This window comes from Mus musculus, chromosome 6 (genome assembly GCF_000001635.26).
Source record: "Mus musculus strain C57BL/6J chromosome 6, GRCm38.p6 C57BL/6J".
NCBI lineage: Eukaryota > Metazoa > Chordata > Mammalia > Rodentia > Muridae > Mus > Mus musculus.
The window spans coordinates 38,364,921-38,391,626 of record NC_000072.6 but is presented as its reverse complement, the minus strand read 5'-3'; the positions used below and the strand labels follow the sequence as shown (position 1 = coordinate 38,391,626).

General features: G+C 42.4%; 1 protein-coding gene and 1 pseudogene across 3 annotated transcripts in view; both read right to left on the bottom strand.

Moving 5' to 3' along the window:
- Ttc26 (tetratricopeptide repeat domain 26) overlaps nucleotides 1-10,163 on the bottom strand; it is a 46,184-nt gene extending 36,021 nt beyond the window's left edge. For 2 of the 3 annotated variants that reach the window (XR_003956200.1, XM_006506152.4), the window contains exons 1-6: nucleotides 10,034-10,163; nucleotides 9,414-9,551; nucleotides 6,102-6,194; nucleotides 3,916-4,030; nucleotides 1,596-1,645; nucleotides 63-208 (exon numbers count right to left, since the gene is read on the bottom strand). Coding sequence is in view for 2 of the 3 variants with exons in the window: in XM_006506152.4 (XP_006506215.1) it covers nucleotides 63-208; nucleotides 1,596-1,645; nucleotides 3,916-4,030; nucleotides 6,102-6,194; nucleotides 9,414-9,551; nucleotides 10,034-10,036 (545 nt within the window). In the remaining variant the exon portion in view is untranslated. The remainder of the gene's footprint in view (nucleotides 1-62; nucleotides 209-1,595; nucleotides 1,646-3,915; nucleotides 4,031-6,101; nucleotides 6,195-9,413; nucleotides 9,552-10,033) is intronic. The other variant, NM_153600.2, reaches the window with a different exon arrangement.
- Nucleotides 14,434-14,890, bottom strand: Rpl30-ps1 (ribosomal protein L30, pseudogene 1; annotated as a pseudogene).

Below are 26,706 nucleotides of genomic sequence, written 5' to 3'. Positions count from 1 at the left end.
GCCAAACTGGGAACAAAGAATAAAATGACAGAGATTTCAAGTGGTCAGAAAAGAGCACAGACCTGTTGTCCAGCAGGATCCGCTTGTATATATCAATAGCTTCTTGGTAATGGGATCGCATGTAGTGGATTGAGGCCAAACTAAGCTGGTCTTCCTTGATATCCTGAAGATTCTGATGAAAGTTCATTAATTTCTTCTCATCATTAAACTATAATTGTGAGAAAAGACAGGCAGAGATTCACATTCAAGTGAGAGAGAATCACAGGTGATGGAGGCCCGAACACCTCTTTGGCCCTGCATCCCTGTTTTCTTCATCTCTTAGCTCCTTAACTTGTTGGGCCTGCTGTAGAGGAAGATGACAATATCACTGGAGACAGAGCCTTGGGAACAGAAAGGCCACACATTACAGCTATGATTTATTACTTATATCTCCACCCTATTTATTTTTCTCCTTCTGTTTTCTTTTCTTTCTTCTCTTTCTTTCTTCCTATTTCTTTGCCCTCACCCCTTGACAATTCTTTGCCTGAAACTAGGAAGTTTAGTAAAAGTTTTAAAATATTAAAATTAAAATATAAATTCTGGGAAAGACCACAACAATTGAAATTAAGAACTAAGTACATGGATGGATTTAATACATGATTAGACATGACTCCAAAAAATTAGTAAGAAATCTCTTCAAAGAGTAGAGAGAAATAGAAGTGTTTACTTGTGACACAATGAAACTGTTTACATAGGTACATATTATTGAAGCACTACAAGGAATGAACAACAACAAAACGAAAAGGGAAAACCCTCAACAACCAAAAAACCTTCAACATGTAAAGAACATAAGCTATAGAAACCTATCAAGTACTATTAAAAGTATACATAACAACAAGCTAACAGAGGGCAAACATTGAAATTTTAAAAATCAATGCAAAAAGGACACAAGGAAAAAAAGAAGATGGCATTCTGATCATCTGGGACAAATAAACGGAACAGTCAGATGGCAGTTACAGGCCCTTGTGTGGTGGTGTGTGCCTTTAACCCCAGCGGCTGGGAGGCTAAGGCAGGAAACTTATGTGTCTGAGGTCATCTTGAGCTGTGCAGTAAGTTTTAGGTCAGCCTGCACAATATAGCAAAATCACCTCTCAAAGCCAAGAGCTCTGGATACAGCCCAGCGACAGAGCACATGAACAACATGCACAAGGCCCTGGGTTTAATTCTTAACACTGTAAAATAATAAGGACAGTTAGGTTGTAAAATTTTTAAATGCATTTATTTATTTATTTATTTATTTATTTTGGTTTTTCGAGACAGAGTTTCTCTGTATAGCCCTGGCTGTACTGGAACTCACTCTGTAGACCAGGCTGGCCTCGAACTCAGAAATCTGCCTGCCTCTGCCTCCCGAGTGCTGGGATTAAAGGCGTGTGCCACCATGCCCGGCTAAATGCATATATTTTTATATGCTACTTGTTTGTGACTTAATTAGCTTTCTGTAAAATAATTTAGCAACATTAACAGAAATTTCTAGTTAAGTATTTCCACTGCTGTTGGCAAAGGGAAGAGAGAAAAATGTTTTTAAAGCAAGAAATGTGGAATGAGAACATGATTACCTTGTGAGCCAGATGGAACAGTAGGCGGTTTTGGAGCCGGCTTTTTGGAGCTGGGGGGGAAAAAAAGAACCATGCTGTTTGATAAACATGGGCTTTTAAAATAACAGCTATCAATATGCACTGAAATTAGGCTGGAGAGATGGCTTAGTGGTTAAAAGCACTTCTGTTCTTGCAGAGGACTAGGTTCAGTTCCAAATTCACTCATGCGTTTACAACTGTTGTAACTCCAGTTCCAGGAGATCTGGTGCCCTCTTCTGGCCTCCAAGGGAGCACACAGGCAAAGAACTCACATAAATAAAAAATCTTGGGGGAAAAAGTTCAATGGTCTATGAAACTTAGTCCCTTGTTGGAATGAGATGAGTCTCAGCAGACTGCCCCAATTCTTACCTAGCTTTATTTTTTTTAAAAGACTTATTTGTTTATTTATTTATTTACTTATTTATTTATTTATTTATTTATTATATGTAAGTACACTGTACCTAGCTTTATTTTTTTAAAAGACTTATTTGTTTGTTTGTTTGTTTGTTTGTTTATTATATGTAAGTACACTGTAGCTGTCTTCAGACACTCCAGAAGAGGGCATCAGATCTCATTACGGGTGGTTGTGAGCCACCATGTGGTTGCTGGGATTTGAACTCTGGAAATTCGGAAGAGCAGTCGGGTGCCCTTACCCACTGAGCCATCTCACCAGCCCCTTACCTAGCTTTATGTGTCTCCTAGAATAAACAGCCTGGTCCCCACCTGCAGGGCTACAGAAGAGTGAGAAGGCAGCTGTTCCAAGTCCTGCTCTCCAGTCCGACTTCTACCCTGATACTGCTCTGATGTCCTACAGCACAGCCGTCCACATGCACAGTCTGGTCTGCCTCTGTGAGTCTGGTCTGCCCCTGTGCTGTGCACACTCTCAACCAAACACTGGTAAGAGTTTTTGCCACCTGAAAACACACATGGATCCACCCACATTTTGCCATTCACCCCAGGGATCTTTATCAATTCCTCCTGAAATCTCCCTTTCCAGAATTAAACTCCCACATTTTCCTAGATCTAGAATTATACTCTCATGTTTCCCCAATACCAGTCCACTGTATCCCTGGGATCTTTTACCCTAGTTAAGTGCCACCCTTAAACAGGCATCTAAGAAAAAGGCTAAATCTCTTTCAAGTTCCAATCTTATTTGTAGTCTTGTCAATTTTCCAATTCTGGACAACCAATTCTATATCTCTTTTCTAGAACAATATCATACATCAATGCATGAAGAAATGAAAAAGGCATGTGAGTATGGAAATGAAGGTGGCTTCTGCAAGCATCCTCCATGTGCCTACCAACTGTCTCAGGACACAGTCTTACAAACATGACAGGTAGTGACCCAAGGGACCTGGTGATTGATTACATTTGGAAAAATTACACTAGTGCATATGAAAAAATGGGGTACAAACTAAGAGTCATTTTAAGTTCCCCATTTTCCTTGAAAAAAAATGGATAAGTCTTATACATATAAACATGAATTCTACCCTGAAAATCAAAACAATTTCTTTTGGTGGTAGTGGGAACAAGGTCTCTCTATGTATCCCTGACTGTCCTGGAACTCACTCTGTAGATCAGGCTGGCCTTGAACTCAGCCACCTGCCTCTGGTTGCAGAGTGCTGAGACTAAAGGCATGTGCCACCATACCCACCTTCCTTACAATATCTTAATCAATATTCCCTTGCCCACTTTCTCCAGGTTTCCTTAAGTTTCATTTGATTTGCATTCTAATTCTCTTTCATCACAAGTTTGCTAAGAACTCTTCTTTGGCAACTCTGACAAGCTTCTAAGGTGGGGAGTCCACCAGCCTCTTCAGATGGGGATCTATCTTTAGGCTGGCTTCGAGGCTTCTCACTGTAAGCAATAAGTCCCATAGAAGAGTAGCCGAGCCAACGCTCCTAACCACTGCCCTCATCTGAAGGCCACCTGTGGCACCTTGTAAAGCCACCTTGCCCCATCTGATCCCAGCCAGGGACTAACTTTCACAGCTATTGAAGTTTATGAATAGCAAAGTTACTTTTCAGCTCTCATGTCTGAGGTTTAGTTCTGTAGTAGAGTACTTGTCCAACAAGCATTTGGCCTTGGACTAAGTCTCCAGTACCCAGAAAAAAAAAAGCAAAGACTGCAAGACTGGATTTAAAAATAAAGTTTCAACTGTAAATTGAATTATCTATAAGACACACACATTAGGAGCAAAGATAAAACTAGGTACAAAGCAAAGACTAACCATAAGACAGTAGGGATTACAGCAATGGACAGGCCATTAAGTCAAAAGTGATCTATAAAAAGCTCACTTTACCTTTAAACCCAGCAGCTTCTGCTTGTTTATACATCCCAAGAAAAAAGTAGGTGCAGGCCAAGTTCACCCACACTTCTGGATTGCAATTTTCCTCCTTCGTTGCATTTTCATATTCCTGAAACAGACATTTGGTGATGGTCGTGCTCGACAGTAAAGCAAGCGTCCATTCTCTAGGAAGGAGAGTTCTCTCTCAGAGTAGCTCACACTATGGGGCTCCTACATCCTCTCAGCCGTTATCTACCAGAAGAGGGTCCGCTCATGTGTGGTTCTACCCAGACAGGTCTCTTGGACACAGAATTTACACTTTGTTTCTTGTATGTAGTATTTACACTTTGCATTTTCCTCATTTTTAAAATGTCTTAGAAGCCTTCAGAAGTTAAAACAACTGAAATATATTTAGCCAACTTAAAAAGACATGCAGCTCAAAAAAAAACCAACCAAACAAACAAACAAACAAAAAGACATACAGATGGGACTTCTGGAGAAATGGCTAAGAACACTGACTGTTCTTGCAGAGGACCCAGGTTCGATTTTCAGCACCCACGTGACGGCTTACACTCATCTGTAACTCCAGTTCCAAAAGACCCAATGTCCTCTTGGTCTCTACAGGTACCAGGCATGAACCTGGTTCACATACACACATGCAGGCAAAACACTCATACCTATATACCTAAAATCAATCAATCAATTAATCAATCACTTTTTTCCTTTATTTCCCCCTCCCTCCCTTCCCTTTCGTTCCGGCCCCGCTGGCTCTGGCTCATAGGTTTTTTATTATTTGTTTTTTATTAAGGATGCTTGTGAGCCACCATGTGGTTGCTGGGATTTGAACTCATGACCTCTGGAAGAGCAGTCAGTGTTCTTAACTGCTGGGCCATCTCACCAGCCCCAATCAATCATTTTTAAATGACTGTGAAACGCAGAGGTATAGCAGAATAGTAGAATGCACACCTGATATGTGCCAGACCCTGAGTTCAGTCTCATGGGAATGCTAACATGTTACAGAGTCTCATTAGCATACATGTGAAAATGAAGGGCAAGTAAGATACAGACTCATATGTCAGACCATTTTATAAAGTTAACTTTTGGATTGTATTTAAAATCATTTTATAATACTAACTTATATTATACATAAATGATACTATCAAATGTGTTAAATACTCATACAGTATATTAGAGTCCTATACCTAGTCATAGTTTGTGGGTTTTATACAAATATTTTACTTTATACATTATACAGCAAAGTGAGAAGTTAAGGAGAAAATTTCTTTATAAATAACTGCCATTTATTTATTTGTTTGTTTGTTTGTTTGTTTGGAGGCAGGGTCTCTCTTTGTAGAACTGACTATTCTGGAACTCAGTATCCTGAACTCAGAGTAAGGTCACTCTGTAGACCAGGCTGGCCTCTGCCTGCCTCTGCCTCCCAAGTACTGGAATTAAAGGTGTGCACCATCACTGACTGGCTGTTATTTTTAAAAATTAACTTACAAACTAGCACACTTCCCTACAGGATTTTCATGGATAGTTTTAACTGACCCTCCCACCCCTCCTCCTTTAGGCTATCTCTGACTCCTCACTGCATACCCTTCCAAACACTCCCAGCCACAGGTATTCCCTCCTCTACTTTCACACTGAAGCAGAAAAGACCAGTTATTAGATTCTGATATAGTGGCTGATTTAGTGATTTATGTAGAGCACTGCTTGTGCTACCTATCTGCCAGCACGATTTCCCGTGCACAGCTGAAATAACTGGCTGTTGCCCTTAACAACCTGCTGCCTGCCGCTGACTGTCATTGCAGCTTCTGGCTTGCCTGCACTACTTCCATGGTTTTAGAGTATGAAATGAGAGTACAAACTGGACCTGGGGCTGAAGCCCTTCAGGAGCTGTCTTGGCTTCAGTCCACCAGTGACAGCTCCTCTCTTCTACCCTTGCTGGTATCAGAGCGCTTATTCCAAAAAGATTTCCAAACAATATTCCATGTGTTTAGTTACCTTCCCCACCCCTCCCTGAATCAGTGTGGTAAGAAGGATCAGTGGATGCCTGTATTAAAAGACATAGGGCTGGGGAAGGCAGATAGGGCAATTGCTTTCCTTCTACTTTGTTTCCTCCTGCATTGCTTGGCTGCTACCATGAGTATATACCATATAATGTCACTGTAAACACCGGTTGGATTTTCCCCACTAACCTCCAAAGCTCTCTTGTAGTCACCCAGGTGAAAAGCACAGTATCCAATCCATAAGTTAGTGTCGTCTTCTTGCTCCCCAACGTGGCGCTTGAACTTCACATTCACATTAAAATTTCATGAAAAAAAACAAAAAAACAAAAGCAATTTTATTAATAAAGGCTTTGGGATGCTGGGTTTGGTTTGGTTTTGTAAAGGTATGCTGAGTTACTGATAAACACACAGAATGCTAATAGAGGCTGGACAATACTCGCAGCTCAGTTAAGCCAGCACTGACAGGAATCAGCACAGTAATGTTCTAATTGGCATACAACTCCATACCCCACTGCCCCCCAGACATTCCAGATTTGTTTTTCTGTGTTTGTTAGCACCTTTCTCCAGAAAGTATGTGAATTATCTAATAATTCTGGATGATGCTCAAAAGCTATATAAATAACCAAATAACCAACAGTTAGAGGCCTAGCAATGATTCTAAGATCCCATGGCTGCTTCCTGTGCTAATGGGACTTAAATTCATGTCTGCCTCCAAAGCCCAGGCTCCCACCACTGGGCTCTGCTGCATCCAATCCCACACTTCCATCTTATTCTGTTCACATGTGCACACAACACAGTATTAACAATTCATAAACCTTCTCTGAAGACAGGCCATGAAAGCATTCTGTTAGCCTAGTCAGGCTAGCTTATAGACTAGAAGAGCTAAAGATGTCCAGAAGACAGCCTATTATGTCCATTATAAAAACTTAGGGGGCTGGAGAGATGGCTCAGTGGTTAAGAGCACTGACTGCTCTTCCAGAGGTCCTGAGTTCAATTCCCAGCAACCACATGGTGGCTCACAACCATCTGTAATGGGATCTGACACCCTCTTCTGGGGTATGTCTGAAGACAGTGACAGTGTACTCACATAAAATAAATAAATCTTGAAAACAAAACAAAACAATCTTAGGAATTCCTCGGCTAATAATAACTAAATGTTATTGCAGAGAACAGAGCTGAGAATGATTCTCAGTTACCATGTGTCCTAGTTTCATTCATTCTTCTGTGATAAAGACCCTGAGTAAAGCAACCTAGGGAGCTGGGCATGGGTGTAAATGCTTAGCTGGACGTGGTGGAACACATTCTTAATCCAAGCACTCTGGAGGCAGAAGTAGAGGAATCTCATGAGTTCAAGACCTGCCTGGTCTACATAGTGAGTTTAAGGCCTGCTTAAACAGACATCTTGTCTCAAAGAAACAAAGCCAAAACCCAGGGCTTCTTTGGTTGTAAAGCGAGTTCCTTATACAGAGGTGATAGTGTATAGAATTGCAAGCAGGCCAGCTTTCAAGGCCCTGCACAGACTTGCCTCAATACAAATGGCAACCAGGAATTATAGGCCAAATAAACCCTCAACGCCCCTAAGCTGTTTGTTTGTTTGTTTGTACTGTTTTGGTTTGCTTTATTTTCATCTTTAATCAGCCCGGTACTTTTATTTTTAATTCTTGCTGCTCTTCAAGAGGACCCGAGTTCAGTTCCTAGAACCCTCATAAGGCAGCTCACAGCTTTATGTGACTCTAGGTCTAGGGCATCCAGTTCTTCTGGCCTCTGTGGGCACCTGCATTTGGGTGCACATACCCACATGCAGATACAAACTAGACATAAGTTTTTAATGTTTTAGTTTGAAAATGCAAGAGGAAATAAATGGAGGTGGGAATGTTTGGAGAGGTATGCAGCAGGGAGTCAGAAGAGAGGCTAGAGGAGGAGGGGAGGGGAGGGGCAATTAAAACTGTCAATGAAATGCTTTAGAGAAGTCTGCTAGTTTGTAAGCTAATTTTAAAAAGTGATGAGACAGCCAGGTAGTGGTGGTGCACGCCTTTAATCCCAGCACTTAGGAGATAGAGGCAGGCAGATCTCTGAATGTGAGGCCAGCCTGGTCTACAGAATGAGTTCCAGGCCAGGCAGGGTTACACAGAGAAACTCTGTCTTAAAAACAAACAACAACAAATAGACATGTACATAGTATTCAGTCCTCTGACTTGCACTGCTAGAAGGTCCTTCCAAGGCAACTCACCTACTGCCAAAGATGACAGCTGACACACGAGAGCCAAACAAGTGGACTCAATATCAAAGCACTAGCAAGACACATAGGGTTCTTCTTACATGTATGTTTCACTGAGAAACATGCATAAAGCTAATCAAACAAGTATTATGGACGGTTTCAGAGTTACATGACCATAGATTCACATTAATGTGGCCGGTGGAAAAATGTGATACAATAGATTACAGCACAGGATAACTGGACCTGGCTGTCAGAACTCTTTGTCCCTTGGTGCACCCTGCACTCTTCTGTACCGAGTGCTTTCCACAAGCAGTTTCTCAAAGTTCAGCCTCCCAGGACAACTTTAGGTCAGAAGGATTTCTCAGACTACTTACCCAAAATGCAGCTTCCTATGCATCACTGCAGAGCTAGTGAATTCAAATTGGTAAAGCAATCGCCTAGAAACAGAAACAGCTAACTATCCTTGGTATTTCCAATGCATATTAAAAAGTGAGATTTGGGCTGGAGAGATGGCTCAGCAGTTAAGAGCACTGACTGCTCTTCCGAAGGTCCTGAGTTCAAATCCCAGCAACCACATGGTGGCTCACAACCATCTGTAACAAGATCTGGTGCCCTCTTCTGGAGTGTCTGAAGACAGCTACAGTGTACTTTCATTAAATAAATAAATAAATAAATAAATCTTTAAAAAAGTGAGATTTGCACCTAGCATTGGTTTAAAAAAATGACCCTGACATACAGAGTTGAAATGTTTTATGGGTTTACAATAGTTTTAAATTGTAAATAGTAAAAATCACTTATTTTTTTTAACCAAAATGTAAATAGGAAGAAGTTACAAATCACTCAGGATTTATGGTAAATAATGTGTGAATTGACACTGTTAAATGTAATACTGTATTCACCATTTGTGGAACTAAAAATTAATAATTTTATGTGTACAAGTGTTTTGTCTTCATGTATGTCTACATACCATATGTTTTGTTGAAGGAAGCCAGAAGGCCTTGAATCTCCTAACATTTAGTTACTAATGGCTGTGAGCAGGCACGTGAGTACTGGGAATTAAGGTCCTCTGGAAAAGCAGCCGATACTTTTAAATGTCGAGCCATCTCTCCAGTCCAAAATGTTTTGTATTTCATCAGGTTTATAGTTAACTTGGAATCTGGAATATGCATCTGGCTATGTTTGTTTGGATTACCCATAATGTACCCACCCGTCCCAATAGCATAGTAACCAGCATTCAACCCACCATCCACCAGACTGAGAAGTAAACCTTCTTTGGACATTACCTCCAATAGGGTAATGGCGCCAGTGAAATCTCTCTGCGAAAGTAGATCCTCTAGTTTTGGAATCTTCCTCCCTTTCTTCTTTCTTTTGTCAGTGTGCGGTGACTCCCCGCCCACAGCGGGTTTGGCCCTTGAAAGCATCTGTAAAACAAATAGCAAAGACTGTTCTATCAAAAGTCATTTTTAAACTGAGGGTAACAGCTCTCAGTCAGATCTACCCTTACCATCAGACCCTAGGAAGTCTATTCAGATTCTTTTTTTATTGTGCATTTTAGTAAAAGGACCATTACCTACTACTGAAGGGGAACCGAATAGCTACTTCCAACAACTTTATCCATAAGAGACAAACAAACACTCACGCAGCTTCTACTACCTAGGTCTTCCAAGATTCTTTTTTCCAGTTCACAGTCTAGTATCGGGAAATGAAGAAGCAGGAGGGAAGAGAGCATCGAGGTACATAGATTTCTTCGCATCCCTCCCTATTCCCGGTGGAAACACTGGAGGGATAAAGGGATCGCCCTCTAGAGACGCACCTAGATTCTATCCAACAGTGCGTTGAGAACTCTAAACCCAGGTACAAACCTATTCAAAATCCCCCACCCTTACTATTCAGAGCCACTAACCATCTTGGCGTCGGTCCTGTGAGCCCCCGCTGCAGATAGTCTGCAAAGGCTGTGCTTCGGCGAGTTGCCACATCCACACAGCGAGCTCCGTTTCCACGGCAACGCCGCCGGGAGGCTGGTCCTTCTGAGAAAGGGCTCGTCCCAAAACCAATGTCCTAAGCTTCTTGGTTCCGTGTGTTTCCGCAGCTGGAAGAGTAGGTGCTTCTCTCAAGGGAGTTAATCCTTGTTGTTTGTGCTGAGGATGAAAATGGGGCTGTGTCTCTACTTAGGAAAGCAGTTTAAGAAAAGGCGATTTAGAAGTACTATTACAACTAGGAAGTATATTTCAAAAGCAAGTTTCTTGGGAAGGTAATTTTCAAGGACCACTTCCGTTTTGCCTGGGGTGAGGACGACAACAGCTCCGCTTGTCTCGTACATTGTCTCTGTTTTCTGCTCGTTTCTGCTGGTACCTGCTGAAGCAAAGGATAGTTTGGAGGCAGAAGTGATACCAAAATATTTCCTCGAGACAATGTTAATCCCAAAGATGGGAGGAGAAAGACCACCACCCCAAATCATCATGACCAAATTAATTAAAGCAAGCTTTTTTATTCGTGTACACGGACTGCTTCTCTCTAAGGCCAGTTTGGAGAGATCAGCATTGGATGTGAGGAAGACAAGGTTTTTATAGATCATGGGGGTTGCGGGGGTGAAATGGGGAAAATAGGAGGGAGAGGTGTTATAAGAGCAGAATATAACAATAACAAGTTAGTCCTAACTACCTCCTGAAACAGTCATGGTTGCAAGGTGGGCATAACAACAGATAGCCATAACAAGGTAGTTATAAAACCTTTTGAAACAAAGGTAGAGTTGCAAGATGGTTCTAAACAACTTTTAGAAACAATGTCATGATTTGGCATTCTTGGAACGGTCAGTACAGAACCATTTGTAGTTAAGGCTATAGGCGAGGCATAGCTCAATCTGAGAAACAAAAATTTAATCATAAGCAGGAATGAACCTAGTTTGTTTTTACTATAAGGTGACTTCTGTTTGTTTTGTTTTTGCTTTGCTTTGCTTTTTGTTTTATTTTTCAAGATAGGATTTCCCTGTGTAACAGCTCTGGCTATCCTGGAACTCTCTTTGTAGATCAGGCTGGCTGGAACCCACAGAGATCTGCCTGACTCTGCCTCCCAAGTGCTCATGTTAAAGGCATGTGCCACCACACCCAGCTATAAATGGGCTTTTAAAGTCTAGGATGGAAGCAGGCTGGTTCTTCAACACACCTATACACAATTAGAAACTATAAAAATGTGTGTACAATTAAAGCAAGAATGGAGTATTTACTCCAGAGCAGCGTTAATTTAGTTGCAATATATACATATATATATACACATACATATATATATATACACACATACACACACACACATATATATATATATATTTTTTTTTTTTTGCTTTGTTTTTCGAGACAGGGTTTCTCTGTATAGCCCTGGCTATCTTGGAACTCACTTTGTAGACCAGGCTGGCCTCGAACTCAGAAATCTGTCTGCCTCTGCCTCCCGAGTGCTGGGATTAAAGGCGTGCGCCACCATGCCCGGCTGCAAAAAATATTTTCAAATGATGGAATTGTGGAATGTTGGAGCTAGAAGAGACCTTAGAGGGCATGCATGCAGTCAAACTTTCAGAGCAGATCCACTAAAGGCCTAAAATCTTAACAACTTGTACTTATATATACTATAAATGTATGAAAAGCGTTGCATAGACTTCTCCAGCCTTTGCATCTCTTCTCACATTTGCAATCTGTTGGTGAGTGAATGACTTTTGTCTTTATATATACACGCTTGTATATACACAAATTGGTATGCAGAGGCAAATATATCCACTTTAGAGAGGCACAATTCAACAAGCACTCCACTCCACTTAAAATTCCTTTGTTTCCAAATCTCAGAAATGGTCCTACTTTCAATAAAAATTTCAAAAAGATTTATTTTAGCTACTTTTTGTGGTGTGATATAGATGACAGATCCTTTAGTTGAAATAGTCAAATAATTACAAAATAATCTTTTAAAAGTACAACTCAGTAGACTTTAGTGTACCCTTTACCAGTCTTAAATCCCAAATCATCCCAGGAAGAAACCTTACAATGGTGCTGGAGAGATGGCTCTGTCATTAAAAGCACTGGCTGCTCTTCCAGAGATTCTGAGGTCAATTCGCAGCAACTATACAGTAGCTCACAACCATCTATAATGTAATCTGATGCCCTATTCTGATATGCAGGGTACATGCAGGTAAAGCACTCATATACATAAATAAATCTTTCTTTTAAAAATCAAAGAAGGGCTGGCGAGATGGCTCAGTGGTTAAGAGCACCGACTGCTCTCCCGAAGGTCCCGAGTTCAAATCCCAGCAACCACATGGTGGCTCACAACCATCCGTAATGAAATCCGATGCCCTCTTCTGGAGTATCTGAGGACAGCTACAGTGTACTTATATATAATAAATAAATAAATCTTAAAAAAAAAAAAAGAAAATCACTAAAGTAGAATGATCTTATAAAAAAAAAAAAAATCAAAGAAACCCTACAATGCACAGCAGAATTCATCATTTTGCATCCTCTAGCCTCTGTCAACCACGCATCTGTTTTCTGTCCCTGTTTATTTGACTATGCTGAACATTTCATAGAAATAAAACCATACAAAGAAGAACCATGTTTCAGATCTCCAAATACTGAAAAATTCAAAATCAACCCAGCAAAATTATTAGCTAAAATGTTTTATCATGCTTCTTATCCCCTCCCTTCCCGCCTTTTCTCCACGTCTCCACGTGGCCATGGTCGGCCCTCATCTACCTTCTCTCTTTCTCTCTGCCTTTCTACATTAAAGTTCTTTAAAAAAAGTTTTATCATTCTACCTGACAAATACAACAAAATGTAAAAGTTTGGGCCCCAATTTAGAAATATTGGAATTCTTTGGTGGGTGTGGCAGAGCACAAAGATCTAACCCCAATTCTCAGCCTTTAACCCTTCTCACCCCAAACTGTAACCTGCTCTAAAAGGGCTTTGTGCATCACTGTGAACCCTCGAGGGACCAACAAATTCAAGCTCTAGGCACCCATTTATCCTAGACTTTGTTAGACTCTCACCCTTTAGGGTTTTTCAGACCCAGTGCAGAGCCCTACTCAAGCATGCAGACTAGACAATGGATGGGTAGAGATTCAGTATTCTAAGCATCATGGTATAAAGGAAGGAGTACAAGAACTCAGCCCTGTAGAGTCTAAGGAGTTTTGCAAACAGTGACAGTAGAACCCAAAGCAGAGGCTTCCCTTACTATGGTCTAAAGTCCGTGTTACTGATAGCACTCTATGCCACCCTGTTGAATTTACTAAATCAGCTGAAATGATCCCTGATTTCCTAAAGGTTGTGGTATTCCTTTAAGTCTCTGCATCCTTGCAGAGGCTGTTTGAGACATGTTGTAATTATAATGGACAGAAGATGGCCCTAAATGTACTGGAGAAGTTATTTTAAACAACAACAGCTCTAAGGAGCCCACCTGGTGTTATAAAACGTGACAACATCAGCACAGGAAAGCTTTTACTGGGGTGAAAGACAAAGTTAGGGCTTGCAGCTTTATTATGGTTGGGAGAAAACTGTAGTCTCTAAGGAGCTGTGATAACGTTGCCCAAAACCATTGCAGTATCCAGTTAAAGCCAGTACGAGTATATCTGTAAGATGTAATCTGCATCCCATGAAATCAGACTTTGATTGTTTAAATGGTAATCTAAATTGTTTCTGCAAGGCGGTATTCTCTCTTTTTTCTAGATTATATATATATATATATATATATATATATATATATATATATATATATATATATATGAGTACAATGTAGCTGTGAACTCATACATACTAGAAGAAGGCATTAATCCCTTACAGATAGTTGTGAGCCACCGTGTGATTGCTGGGAATTGAACTCAGGACCTCTGGAAGAGCAGCCAGGGCTCTTAACCACTAAGCCATCTCTCCAGTCCCTCAAGGCAGTATTCTTTCAAAGATTATTTATTTTGATTGTATGTGTGTGTGCCTGTGTTTATCTATGCAGGTGTCCACAGAAGCCAGAAGAGGGTGTTGCACTCCTTAGATCTGGGATTAAAGGCAGTTTTGAGCTGCCTGATATGTGTGCTGGGAACTAAACCCTGCTCCTCTACAAGAACAGCAAGTGCTCCTAACCACTGAGCCATTCTCCCGCTCTTCAACAGGGTGCTCTTGAAACTCTATCTCTCCAGTTTCACCTTGATGCATGCCTGTAGTCCTCAGAAGCCGCGGCAGAAATTATGTCTCAGTTCTTAACAGAGCTATGAGCTGCTGGGAGAATGTTAGAGTTTTGTTTTTTTTTTTTTTTTTTTTTTTTGTTTTTTTTTTTTTTGAGTTCTGGCAAAGTTTTATTAAAGGAAAACTTTCTTGTTTACTTCTCACCAGTCTGTTCTGGCATGCTTCTAATAATATCAGAATCACCTGGGTCAATGATAGCCAGTGTGCATACTCTGTAGTATTTTCCACACGCTGTGCCCAGTTCAATATTATTGCCACTGTAGTGATGGACCCCAGTTTTAGCCAACATGGCATAGTACTCTATTTCAAATTTCCTCAAAGCTGGACAGTTGTTGGCAAGGATAACCAACTTCGCTTTGCCTTGTCTGATCATCTTCAGAGTCTGTTTGTAGCCCAGCACGTACTTCCCACTTTTCATAACAAGTTGGAGCCTAGAGTTGATTGACTCCAGAGACTTTTTCGTCTTCTTTGCGGCCACCATCTTCCTGCCTTAGGTGCGGGACAACCCCCAACCAACACCAGCCGCCAAGATGGCCGGGGAGTGAGAAAGGCGAATGTTAGAGTTTTGATTGGGCCTGGAAGGGAGGGGAGGCTGAACTCACCATTAGAGCATGTGCTGAACATGTGTGAGGCCTGGAGTTTGATCCCCAGCACAGAAAATAATAAGTTTGGACAATTCTCGGTAAGGTTGATTTTCCTTAAAAAGAAACAGGAAATCTCCTGAAAAGAAACCTCCACGTTTCCATGTAGGGCAGTGGTGGAGCACACCTTTAATCCCAGCACCCAGAAGGTAGAGGCAGATGATCTCTGTGAGTTTGAGGCCAGCATGGTCTACAGAGGACAGCCAGGGCTACACAGTGAAAGCGTATCTCAAAACAAACAAAACAAACAACCCCAACCAAACAAGAAAGAAATTTCCATGTTTCCACTACAGATAACAGTAACTTTTAATCAATTTAAGTGTTCTTAGCTTTTTCATTTTGATCACTAGATTTATGAATATTCGTCAAAACAAATGTTTGGGGCTGGGGAAATGGCTCAGTTGTTAAAGCCCTTGGCCCACAGAATAAGGACCCAAGTTTGGATCTCCAGTGCCCACATAAAGACATAGTGTAGTGGTTCACCTCTGTAATCCAAGTGCTCCGGAGGCAGAGAATGTCAGACCCCTCCTCCATCTAGATGACCTAGTGAGCTCTGGGAAAGGAATAGATGACAGGTATGCTGATGTCAGGGACAAATCTGCGGGGCTTATTGTCTCCTTATTTTTATATGGATTCTGGTGACTGGGCTCAGGTTGTGAGAACATTGCTTCTTTTTCTGGGTGAATTCCATCCCATCCTATGAACAGGCACATTCTGCTTATGTTTTCATATTATTTAAAACTTACCTAGTAAGTTTTCAGAGCTTGGTGTTCCCATTAGCCTCACATTCAGTGACCTGGGGGTTTGCAGCACAGCATTCATCCTACTCTGCCTTGTGATGGAGGGTGGTGATGCCACGCTCCTTTAATCCCAGCACTTGGGAGGCAGAGGCAGGTGGATTTCTGAGTTCGAGGCCAGCCTGGTCTACAAAGTGAGTTCCAGGACAGCCAGGGCTACACAGAGAAATTCTGTCTCGAAAAAAACAAACAAACAAACCAAAAACCAAAAACAAACAAGCAAAAAAAGAACTGAGTCACTGCTCAATAGCCAAATTACAGTTATAAAGTAGCAATGATGATAATGTTATGCTTAGCGGTCAGCACAACATGAGGAACTGTATTAAAGGGTCACAGCATTAGGAAGGTTGAGAACCACTGTCCTAGATGTAGCATGCTACTGGCCCTGCCTTTGCCTGCAATTCTCATTTCTATTATGATTTTCTATACGTCGGTTTTTATTTCATCACTACTTATTTTATCAATTGAAAGCACTGGTTTTATGAGTTATCAAGAAAAGATGTGGGGCTGGAGAGATGGCTCAGTGGTTTAAGTGCACTGACTGCTCTTCCAGAGGTCCTGAATTCAATTCCCAGCAACCACATGGTGGCTCACAACCATCTGTAATGGAACCTGATGCAATGTACAGTGTACACATATACATAAATTAAATAAATAATTCTTTTTTAAAGAAAGAAAATGTTCATTAAATCACAAACCAACACTGCTACACACTCCCAAAATAGCCACAGTTAAGCTGTGAGCCTAGGCTATTGTCACATGATGTCTTGACTCAGGCTGAACATCTCCTTCCAAGTGGTTCATCCACGTACTGGACAACTCAGCACTGGAGGGAGGATTGCTTGCCACATGGGCCTTTTCATGGCGTGACTTGAATGTCTCCATCATTTGAGAGTCGGTTTCCCCAGAGGTAGGGAGCAAAGAGGAAGCCACACTGTGACTCCTAAAATTAGGTCATTTCGGATTACTGAGGTCACTCCTATGCAACTTGGAAGGAGACCACAGTTACTTGCAGACAAAACTCACTGGGAGCCAACTGGCTACTTGCTCTAGGCAGTTGTCACCAAGTTAATCCCACCCAAAGGTGTCCTCATCCCCATTTCTTCTGCTTTCAAACTAAGGCATAGTGAGTAGTGTTGCTAAGAGGAGAGCATGCAGCCTGAGGTGCCTCATTTCAACTCCAACAAGACAGTCTAAATCCATACTGAGAGAATGCCTGGTCCTTCTCTGTGGTCAGAGCTTTCTTCTCTATTTAACAATGCCATCCTCTGCTGTTTGACTAGCTAGGGAAAATTCCTGGTGGGCCCTGCTTCTGTCCTCCCCGTCATCTGATTAGGTGACTAATGCCTCCCTCACTCCTATACCTCAATGGAACAGCTGTTTGGCATGGACTTTGGATTTTCCATCTGACTCAACTCAGTTATGTATGTACTTTTGATTTCTGTGACTTAGCTGACTCATTACATTCTGGGTGTGTGTTGCTTCCTTCTGATTGGTCCTTTAGCTGATTCCTTTTTTTTTTTAATTTATTTATTTATTATATGTAAGTACACTGTAGCTGTCTTCAGATATTCCAGAAGAGGGAGTCAGATCTTGTTATGGATGGTTTTGAGCCACCATGTGGTTTCTGGGATTTGAACTCAGGACCTTCAAAAGAGCAGTTGGTGTTCTTAACTGCTGAGCCATCTCTCCAGCCCATTTAGCTGATGCCCATTGCTCTCTGTTCCAGTGTGTCCTCACATCTCCAGCTTTGCACACTCCACAGATTTACCAGTAAAACAACGTTAAACAATGAAGAACAGGGGCTGGAGAGATGGCTCCGCAGTTAAGAGCACTGGTTGTCCTTCCAAGGGTCCTGAGTTCAATTCCTAGCACCCACATGGTGGCTCATGACCATCTGTAAAGGGATCTAATGCCCTCTTCTGTCATGCAGGTATACATGTAGCAGAGCACTCATAAATAAATAACTGTAAAAACAAATAAGAAGGGCTTGCGAGATGGCTCAGTGGGTAAGAGCACCCGACTGCTCTTCCGAAGGTCCAGAGTTCAAATCCCAGCAACCACATGGTGGCTCACAACCATCCATAACAAGATCTGACTCCCTCTTCTGGTGTGTCTGAAGACAGCTACAGTGTACTTACATATAATCAATCAATAAATCTTTAAAAAAAAACAAATAAGAAAACAAAAACAGGGCTGGTGAGATGGCTCAGTGGGTAAGAGCACCCGACTGCTCTTCCGAAGGTCTGAAGTTCAAATCCCAGCAACCACATGGTGGCTCACAACCATCTGTAACAAGATCTGACACCCTCTTCTGGAGTGTCTGAAGACAGCTACAGTGTACTTACATATAATAAATAAATAAATCTTTAAAAAAAATAAAAATAAAAATAAAAATAAAAATACTCAAAAAAAAAAAAAAGAAAACAAAAACAATGAAGAACAATAACTAAAACCCCAAGAATAATAGACAAAACCCAAAGCAATGAAACAGCAAACTTTCTTTGATGTTTTGAAAAAAAAAAAAACAACTTTCTTTCCCCTCCCTTATCAGCCCTCTAGAATGAGTGATCTATACTCAATAATTCTCTTTTTTGACTATACACATTTTGATATGCGATCTTACCCAGCCAAGAAAACTATGCACCAAGCTGGAATATAATGTTGAATATAGGAGTATTTGTTGACCCATTTTCAAGACTCAAGGTTTACTATCCTGGCAGGTCTACTACTAAGATGGTTCCTCAAAGCTGGAGCTTGGGAAAATGAGGATACATACAGACTGCAGAAGAGATTAACAAAGTATCTGTGAAATAGGCATATGTTAAAGTAAATATACTACTTTAGCCCAGGGTAGCCATCAGAACGTTGTACCCTATAGTGTGGCTCAGAGGAACTACATTCATGGAGGCTGTGGGAAACACACTAAGGAGAGGTACACCAAGGTCCCTAAATTCAGTGGTACTGGGCCTGGAGACACAATGTCAGCTATTTGGGAGTCTAGACAGGAAGGAGTGGTGGGGAATTCTAGGCCAGCTTGGGCAACACAGTTAAAATCAAGAGAAAGCTAACAACCCTCCAGAGATCCATTGCTGGTTTCCCAGTGGGTCTTAACTGATAGAGTGTGGAGCGTCTTCAGAGTTGAATCCATGGCAGCAACAAGGATTCTAGGATCTCTAGGATTGTAGCTAATCCCAGGCACTTGATAGTCAGAGCTGGAGAACCATAATAACAAAGCAAAGAGTGAGAGAAAAAAGGGCACACTCTGTCAAGAACTTGGAGATTGTAACAGAACACTTTCCCAAGGAAGAAAATAGATGGGTGGTCAACAATGTACAGTTTAGTACATGCCCTCAGTTTAAAAAAGGGGAGGAGTGAGGGGGAGTGGATCTAGGTGGCGGTGGCACATGCTTTTAATCCTGGTGGGGGCAGGCAGATCTCTGTGAACTGAAAGGCAGCTGATCAACAGAGTTAGTTCCAGGACAGCCAGAGCTAAGCAGTGATATCCTGTCTCAAAGAAAACAAGACAGGGGTGGGGAGTGGAGGCGGGGGATTAAAACCAGTGGCATGTGTCTTCAATTCTAGCACTCAGGAGTCAGAGGCAGGGGGAGTTTCTCTGAGTTTGAGGCCATCCTGGTCTACATAGAGAGTTCCAGGATAGCCAGGGCTACACAGAGAATCCCTGACTATAAGGTGAACAAGAAGAGATGTGTTGATGGCTGACAGCATGCTGACAACATCTCCTTGATATCCTCACTCAAGGAGAAATCACAATTATTTGTCTACTAAAATTGTGTCCAGTTTCATACTGACCAAGCTGAAGAGGTGACCGTGTCCCCCATGGGGACACCTCTAATATTCCATAATGTACTATAATAATTCTACCACTTCTCTCCTCCAAGTCACCAATAACACTAGAATTGTTAGTAGCTCTAGGGACACAACTCCACACGACAACTGTAGTTCTTTTTAGAGAATTCTACCCTTGGAAAACTGGACTTCAACAAAGAAATGAGTTTCAAGGTGAGCCAAACATCAAGCTAGTTTTATTAAAAGCAGAAGAAAGATGGATTAAGAGAGTAAAACAGCCGGGCGTGGTGGCGCACGCCTTTAATCCCAGCACTCAGGAGGCAGAGGCAGGCAGATTTCTGAGTTTGAGGCCAGCCTGGTCTACAAAGTGAGTTCCAGGACAGCTAGGGCTATACAGTGAAACCCTGTCTCGAAAAGCAAACAAAACAAAAAAAAAAAAAAAAAAACAAAAAAACAAAAAAAAAAAGAAAAGAAAAGAAAAGAAAAAGAAAAAAAAAGAGAGAGTAAAACATACCTATAGGCTTACATTTTTCAAAACCTATTTTTATAAGGTTTCTTTTTAAAAATCATTTATTTTGCCTGCATGCATGTCTACATGAGGATGTTGGCTTTCTTGAAACTGGAGTTATAGACAGCTGTGAACTGCCAGGTGAGTACAGGGAATTGAACCTGGGTCCTCTGAAAGAACAGTCAGTGCTCTTGTTTTGTTAATAATTAATTAAATGAATGAATGCTATGCTGCATAAGTATGTGCATGCCTGAAGATGGCATCAGATGTCCCTAAAGATGGTTGTGAGCCACCATGTGGTTGCTGGGAATTGAACTCAGAACCTCTGGAAGACCAGCCAGTGCGCTTAACCTCTGAGCCATCTCACCAGCCCCTAATAAGGGTTCTTAAACTCTTTAACCTCCCTTCTAGCCCACCACCCATCAGAGGTATTTTAATAGTGCAAAGGGGAATGGGGACCTGTTTAGAAATAGTTCTTTGGGGTGATTCCAATCTTTGTTGTCAGGATACCAGCAATTAAATTTACATGAATCAGCAGTGGTAGCCCCATCCACTCACAAACACCATTCACTAATCAGCAATGGGCTGTTTGATCCAGAAGAAACCTCCAGGCTCTGCCAATAGGTCCAAGTCCACAGAAGCAGCAAGAAGCCACTGGAATATCACAAGAAGTTCTTTGGTGCATTTTTTTTTCCTCTACAAAGTCACAACAAATGAAGATCAGCAAAGAAGGCAAGGTGAACCAATACCACAGCATCAGGATGATGATCCACTGTCTGTTGGGTATGCACTTATACTCTTTTCAAACACCATGTGTCCTCTCAAGAGTCAGTGTATGGGTATGTGTAAATGAATTTTCCCAGGCAGCTTCCAATAATTAATTAATTAATTAATTAATTAATTAAAAAAACACCACAGTCTGCTTCAGCAAAACATCCTCTCAAAAGACAGTTTCCAGAAAAACATCACAGGATACAACTGAGTCTCTAAAGAGAGCAGAACTTTCTACTTCATACACCTTATAGGACCAGTGTGGATTTCTTAAGGAGTCATAATCAGTTGCCATTTTTCTAATCCTCGTTGTATATCTGAGATTGAGACACTTGGATGTTGGACTCTTCCTGCATCCGACTCTGAAGGGTAAGAGCTAGTGTAGTATGGAAGCAAGTTGAGTCATCTGACATAGTGACTGTACTATGGGAGTGGGGGTTTACATCTCTAAAGGTTGCTAAGAAAACTACTTTTCTAACATTGTTCAAAGAGTATTATTTGTGTATTTCATTTGCTTTTCTTCTTAGAAAGATTTATTTTATTTTTAATTATGTGCATGTGTCTGTGTGTATGTGTATATGAATTGTAGATGCCCTCAGTGACCACAAGAGGGCAGGGGTGCCCTGGAACTAGAGGTACAGGAAATTGTCAGCGCCCAGAGTGGACACTGGGAAAAGAACTTCCATTCTCTACAAGAGCACGAAGCCCTCTTAACCTCTGAGCCATCCCTCTAGTCCCAAGGGTATGATTTGTAAGCAGGTTAAAAGTCAAATACGTTTTCTTAACAGAGTTGTAAAGTGAATCTCTGAGGGGCATTTAGTCTAAGAGAGGGGAGTCCTAGGAACATACAGTTTTAGGCCATGTTAGCCTCAAGCAAGCAGAGTATAATTGTTGTCCTTGATTGAAGTGTCTTTGGGGTGCATTATCTGGGCCTAAGTGGGCACAATTTGCATATCATCTCTGACAAGGTGCCTTTTGGGAAACATGTATTGTGTTAGGGGAGCATTTGTTCCCTATCAGTGGAATCTGAAGTCTCCTGGCTTTGTCAGTAGTAAAAGCAAATTGGACCTCCCCCCACCCCCAAATGAGCCTCCTCTGAAGTGGAAACTTAATAGTTCTTTGGAGAGAATCCCATCTATGTTGTCAGGACATCGGCAGTTCAGTTGACAGGTCAGCAGCAGCAGCTCAATCCATCTGCAAACTCTTCATGGATAAACCAGCAGTCTAGCTCAGTAGTGACTGGATAGCAGCAGCAGTAGCATGGCCCAGCAAGAGGAACCAGGACTCAGCCGAATTGGTAGCAGAAGTTCTGGGCTGTGCCTCTCTCAACAAAGGAAAGATCAGTGAAAGCGTGAGGCCAAGAAGCGTTGCAGAGCTAACTCTATCAGCAGCGCTTCTCACAGTCCATTGAGTCCTATTTATTCTCCCTCTAAACATCACGTGTCCTCACACACAAGTCTTGCTTCACCACGTGTCTTGCCTTCGCATGTGAGTCTGTCTCAGCAAAACTCCATGTGAGTCTGCATCAGCTGACATCAGTCTGCCAATTGTCCTGAGTCCTTCGAAGCAGCAAGAAGTCATAGCACATCACCAGAGGGTTTTTGGTGAAGCAGTTCTCTCTATGAAGTCCAATAAATGCAGCTCAACTGAACAATGTTAGGCAGACCAATACATGTGTATCACTAGCAAAGAATCTTCCATTACGTGTCCTTTCATGTGTTTGCTTTAGCATAGCATCCCCTCTCCTTTGTCTGCTTCAGTGAGACGATCCTTCATGAGTCTGCCTTAGCCCTTCACCTGTGTCCACTTCGACAAAATGTTCACATGTCTTCCTTAGCAAAGCATCCTTTTAACACAACTGACTTTCCAAGGAACCCTTCAGTTTCCTCTTTACTCCTCCCTTTCCCATGCTCCCCTTGTGTGTCACAGTACTTCTTTATCTCAGAACAATGAAGTTCTGGGAAAAGAGGAATAAGTAGCTGTTTTTGTGACTGTTAGGGACAGGGTCAGAGCTCATCTGATGCCTGGAGATCTGAAGTACCCTCACAGTTCCTATGGTAGAGCTGGGGAAAGCACAGCTAAGGTCCAGTTTACAGTGGTTCTTCCGGTTCTTGGAGTCACCAGTTGCCGTTTTCCCAATCCTCATAGTAATTTGAGGTCACTGTACTTGGACGTTAAGCTCCTCCTTGCATCCATCTGACCCTGAAGAGTAAGAGCCGGTATAGTAGGGAAGCAAGTGGAAACATCTGAAAGAGTGACTGTACTATAGAGTGAGGGTACAGTAGAGATTGCTTCCCCTCTTAAATATCTAAGGCATGAAGAACTGTAGTACATATCTACTTAACCTCCTAGTGGGCCTTGCAGTCACTGGGATCTTAGCCATGACTGTGGACTATTGCTAGGAGGTAGCAGCTTAAGCCCAGGCATGCGTCCTAAGGCATGTCCTTGGCAGCTGTGGATCTGGTGAGTGCATTCTTTTCTCCTCCAGTCGTCAGAAGTTCAGTAGAGTAGACTCATAACACTTCTTATAGTACTGCCATTGGGCTGCTCACCTGTGGAGGAAACGATGGAGAGCATGGGAGACACTCTGGGGTGCGTCACATGTGTTCCCAAGAGTGGGAGCTAAGGCGGGTGGTGGTGATGGCACACACCTTTAAGTCCAGCACTGGAGAGGCAGAGGCAGAGGCAGAGAGGCAGAGAGGCAGAGAGGCAGAGAGGCAGAGAGGCAGAGAGGCAGAGAGGCAGAGAGGCAGAGAGGCAGAGAGGCAGAGAGGCAGAGAGGCAGAGAGGCAGAGAGGCAGAGAGGCAGAGAGAGGCAGAGGCAGAGGCAGAGGCAGAGGCAGAGGCAGAGGCAGAGGCAGAGGCAGAGGCAGGCAGATCTCCAAGTTTGAGGCCAGCCTGGTCTACAGAGTGAGTTCCACAACAGCCAGGGCTACACAGAGAAACCCTGATTCAAAAAGCTGAGAGAGAGAGAGAGAGAGAGAGAGAGAGAGGAAAGTTTACAGAAGTTGCTTCTCTCCTCACAAGTGGGTTCTAGGCAACTAACTCAGGTTGTTAGACTTGGAAGCAACACCTTTACTTGTTAAACCATCATGCCTGTCCAAGCACCTCTGAAATTTTTAAATAAAGTGGCAGGTCACTAGATCTTCAAAGTATTTAGTTTCTCTCTCTCTCTCTCTCTCTCTCTCTCTCTCTCTCTCTCTCTCTCTCTCTCTCTCTCTCTCTCCACACACACACACACACACACACACACACACACACACAAGTGGAGGAATGCTTCTAAACAAAACAAAACAAAAAAAAACTGAGATGGTAGACCTTTGCACTAGTGAGCTGGCTCAGAGAGAAAAGGGGCTTGCCTCCAAGCCTGACAACCTGAGTTCAATCCCCAGGACCTGTTTGGTGGAAGGAAAGAACTGAGCCCCTCACAAGTTCTCTTCTGATCTACACACACACACACACACACACACACACACACTCACACTCACACACAAGAAATGTATTACGAATTTAAAAAACAAACCCTAGATTTCTACTGGTTATTAGCAGTCTTTCAAAGCAAAAGACAAGTGTCTGTTTCTCACATTCTTTATTCAAAAGAAGGAATCATATAAGCTGTGAGGAAATCCGGATCCTTGTTGGACACACACTGTGTGGAGCAGCATCCCTGCTGCCTTTAGACTCTATCTGGGTTCATTTCCTGGTGCTATAACAAAACACCTGAGACCAGAACAGGAGTTATTTGGCACACAGTTCCAGAAGTCCAGGAGCCTCTGTCTTACAAGGTCAGGTTTCTATTGATGTGAGAAAACCCTGCCCCAAAACAACTTGGGAAAGACAGGATTTCTTTTGCTAATGAAAGAACCTAGTGGGGAAACCCCAACTCAATTTCCGTTCGGCGCGCACCCAAGAATCACGAACAGACGACCATCTTGATGTAAAAGCATGAGGTAGTTTAATGACGGAGCTCCGGGCCAACACATATCTCCCTCAGGAGACAGAGGTGTCGACCACATAGTGGAGGCATAATGGCGGAGCTCCGGTTCAAAACGTATCTCACGCGGGAGACAGTGGTTTCGACCACAAGGCTTGGAAGCTAGGGGTTTTTATAGAAAAGGGGTGGGGCTGGGGGAGGAATTGGCGAGGTTTTACATGATTGGTCTATTTAAATATCAACAGACTGTCAGAAGGGCGGGAGATAGGGAGGCACTAGGCCAGTCAGGGCCTGCCTGGGCATGTCCTGGCCTGTTCTGCCTTGTTCTCAGCCTCAGGTTTCAAAGCTCACAAACAACTCTTTGGGCTATTTGACATAAATTACATGAATCACATGTCTCAAATTTTATTTCCTTTCACTTACACATTCCAAGTTATCACAGAAGGAAGCCACAGTAGGGATGTGGAGGCAAGAACGGAAGTGGAGTCTTGGAGGGAAGCCTTTGCTTGGCTCGCTCTCTTTACTGGCTCGCTCTCCATGGTTCACTCAGCTTCCTTTCTAATATAGTTCAGGCCCCCTGACCAGGGATGGTACCACTCACAGTGAGCTGGGCTTGAGCATCACATACATGGCGCTGGCAGGCCTTGCCCTTCTCCCCCCAGTCCTTGCCTTGTTAAGAACCATTAGATTACATTCCTAAAGCTAGCCACCACTTATTTGGCCACTTTCTCCTCCTGCAGCTAGCTGACTACTAAGGCCCAGTTATTGTAGGAGATTGAAGTGCAGCAATCCAGAGCCCCTTTAGGCTCACCTAATTAACATGTCGATTTAAAAATTAAACACCTCGGAGGCGCGCCTCCACGGCTGGGTCTCGGCTGGAGTGAGGGTGCGCTTTGTGGAGCAGCAGAGGCACTGGAGGGGAGCATGTCTGCAACTCGAGCCAAGAAAGTGAAGATGGCTACCAAATCGTGCCCCGAGTGCGACCAACAGATTCCTGTTGCGTGTAAATCATATCCCTGTGGTTACATATTTATTAGCAGAAAACTACTAAATGCAAAACATTCAGAGAAATCACCACCGTCTACAGAAAACAAGCACGAGGCCGAGGCCAAGAAGAGGTGAACAGGGGCTGGAGAGATGGCTCAGGGGTTAAGAGCACTGACTGCTTCCGAAGGTCCTGAGTTCAAATCCCAGCAACCACATGGTGGCTCACAACCATCCGTAATGAGATCTGGCGCCCTCCTCTGGTGTGTCTGAAGACAGCTACAGTGTACTTACATGTAATAAATAAATAAATTATTAAAAAAAAAAAAAAGAAGAGGTGAACAGAGAGAGTTAGGAGAGAGAAGATAAATTCTACAGTAAATAAAGATTTAGAAAACAGAAAGAGATCTCGAAGTAACAGCCATTCAGATCATATCAGACGAGGGAGAAGAAGACCTAAAAGTTCATCTGCCAAAAAACACGAGGAAGAGAGAGAAAAACAGGAAAAGGAAACCGACATCTATGCTAACCTCTCGGATGAGAAGGCTTTCGTGTTTTCAGTTGCCTTGGCAGAAATAAATAGAAAAATTATCAATCAAAGACTTATTCTCTGATATTTGTCTTCAAACTCTGTTGGTTGCCACTTTCTTCAGGATTACATCAGCAGATCCTCAGACAGTATCATTATCAGTGTTTTGTGTTGGGATATTACTAAATGTATTTACAAAGACAAACAAACAAAATGACCAGAAAAGCCCCGGAACCTGGATGGGTCTTTCCCGATTGAAGGGACAGGAGTGCAGGTGGAATACACAGCTGGAGCAGCTGACGTGCTTGCTAGTTTTCAGGTTCGCACCAGAGATGCAGTGTCTTAAGTCCTGTCAGGAGAGTGACTTTTAAATGTATGTATTTCAGGCTTTCA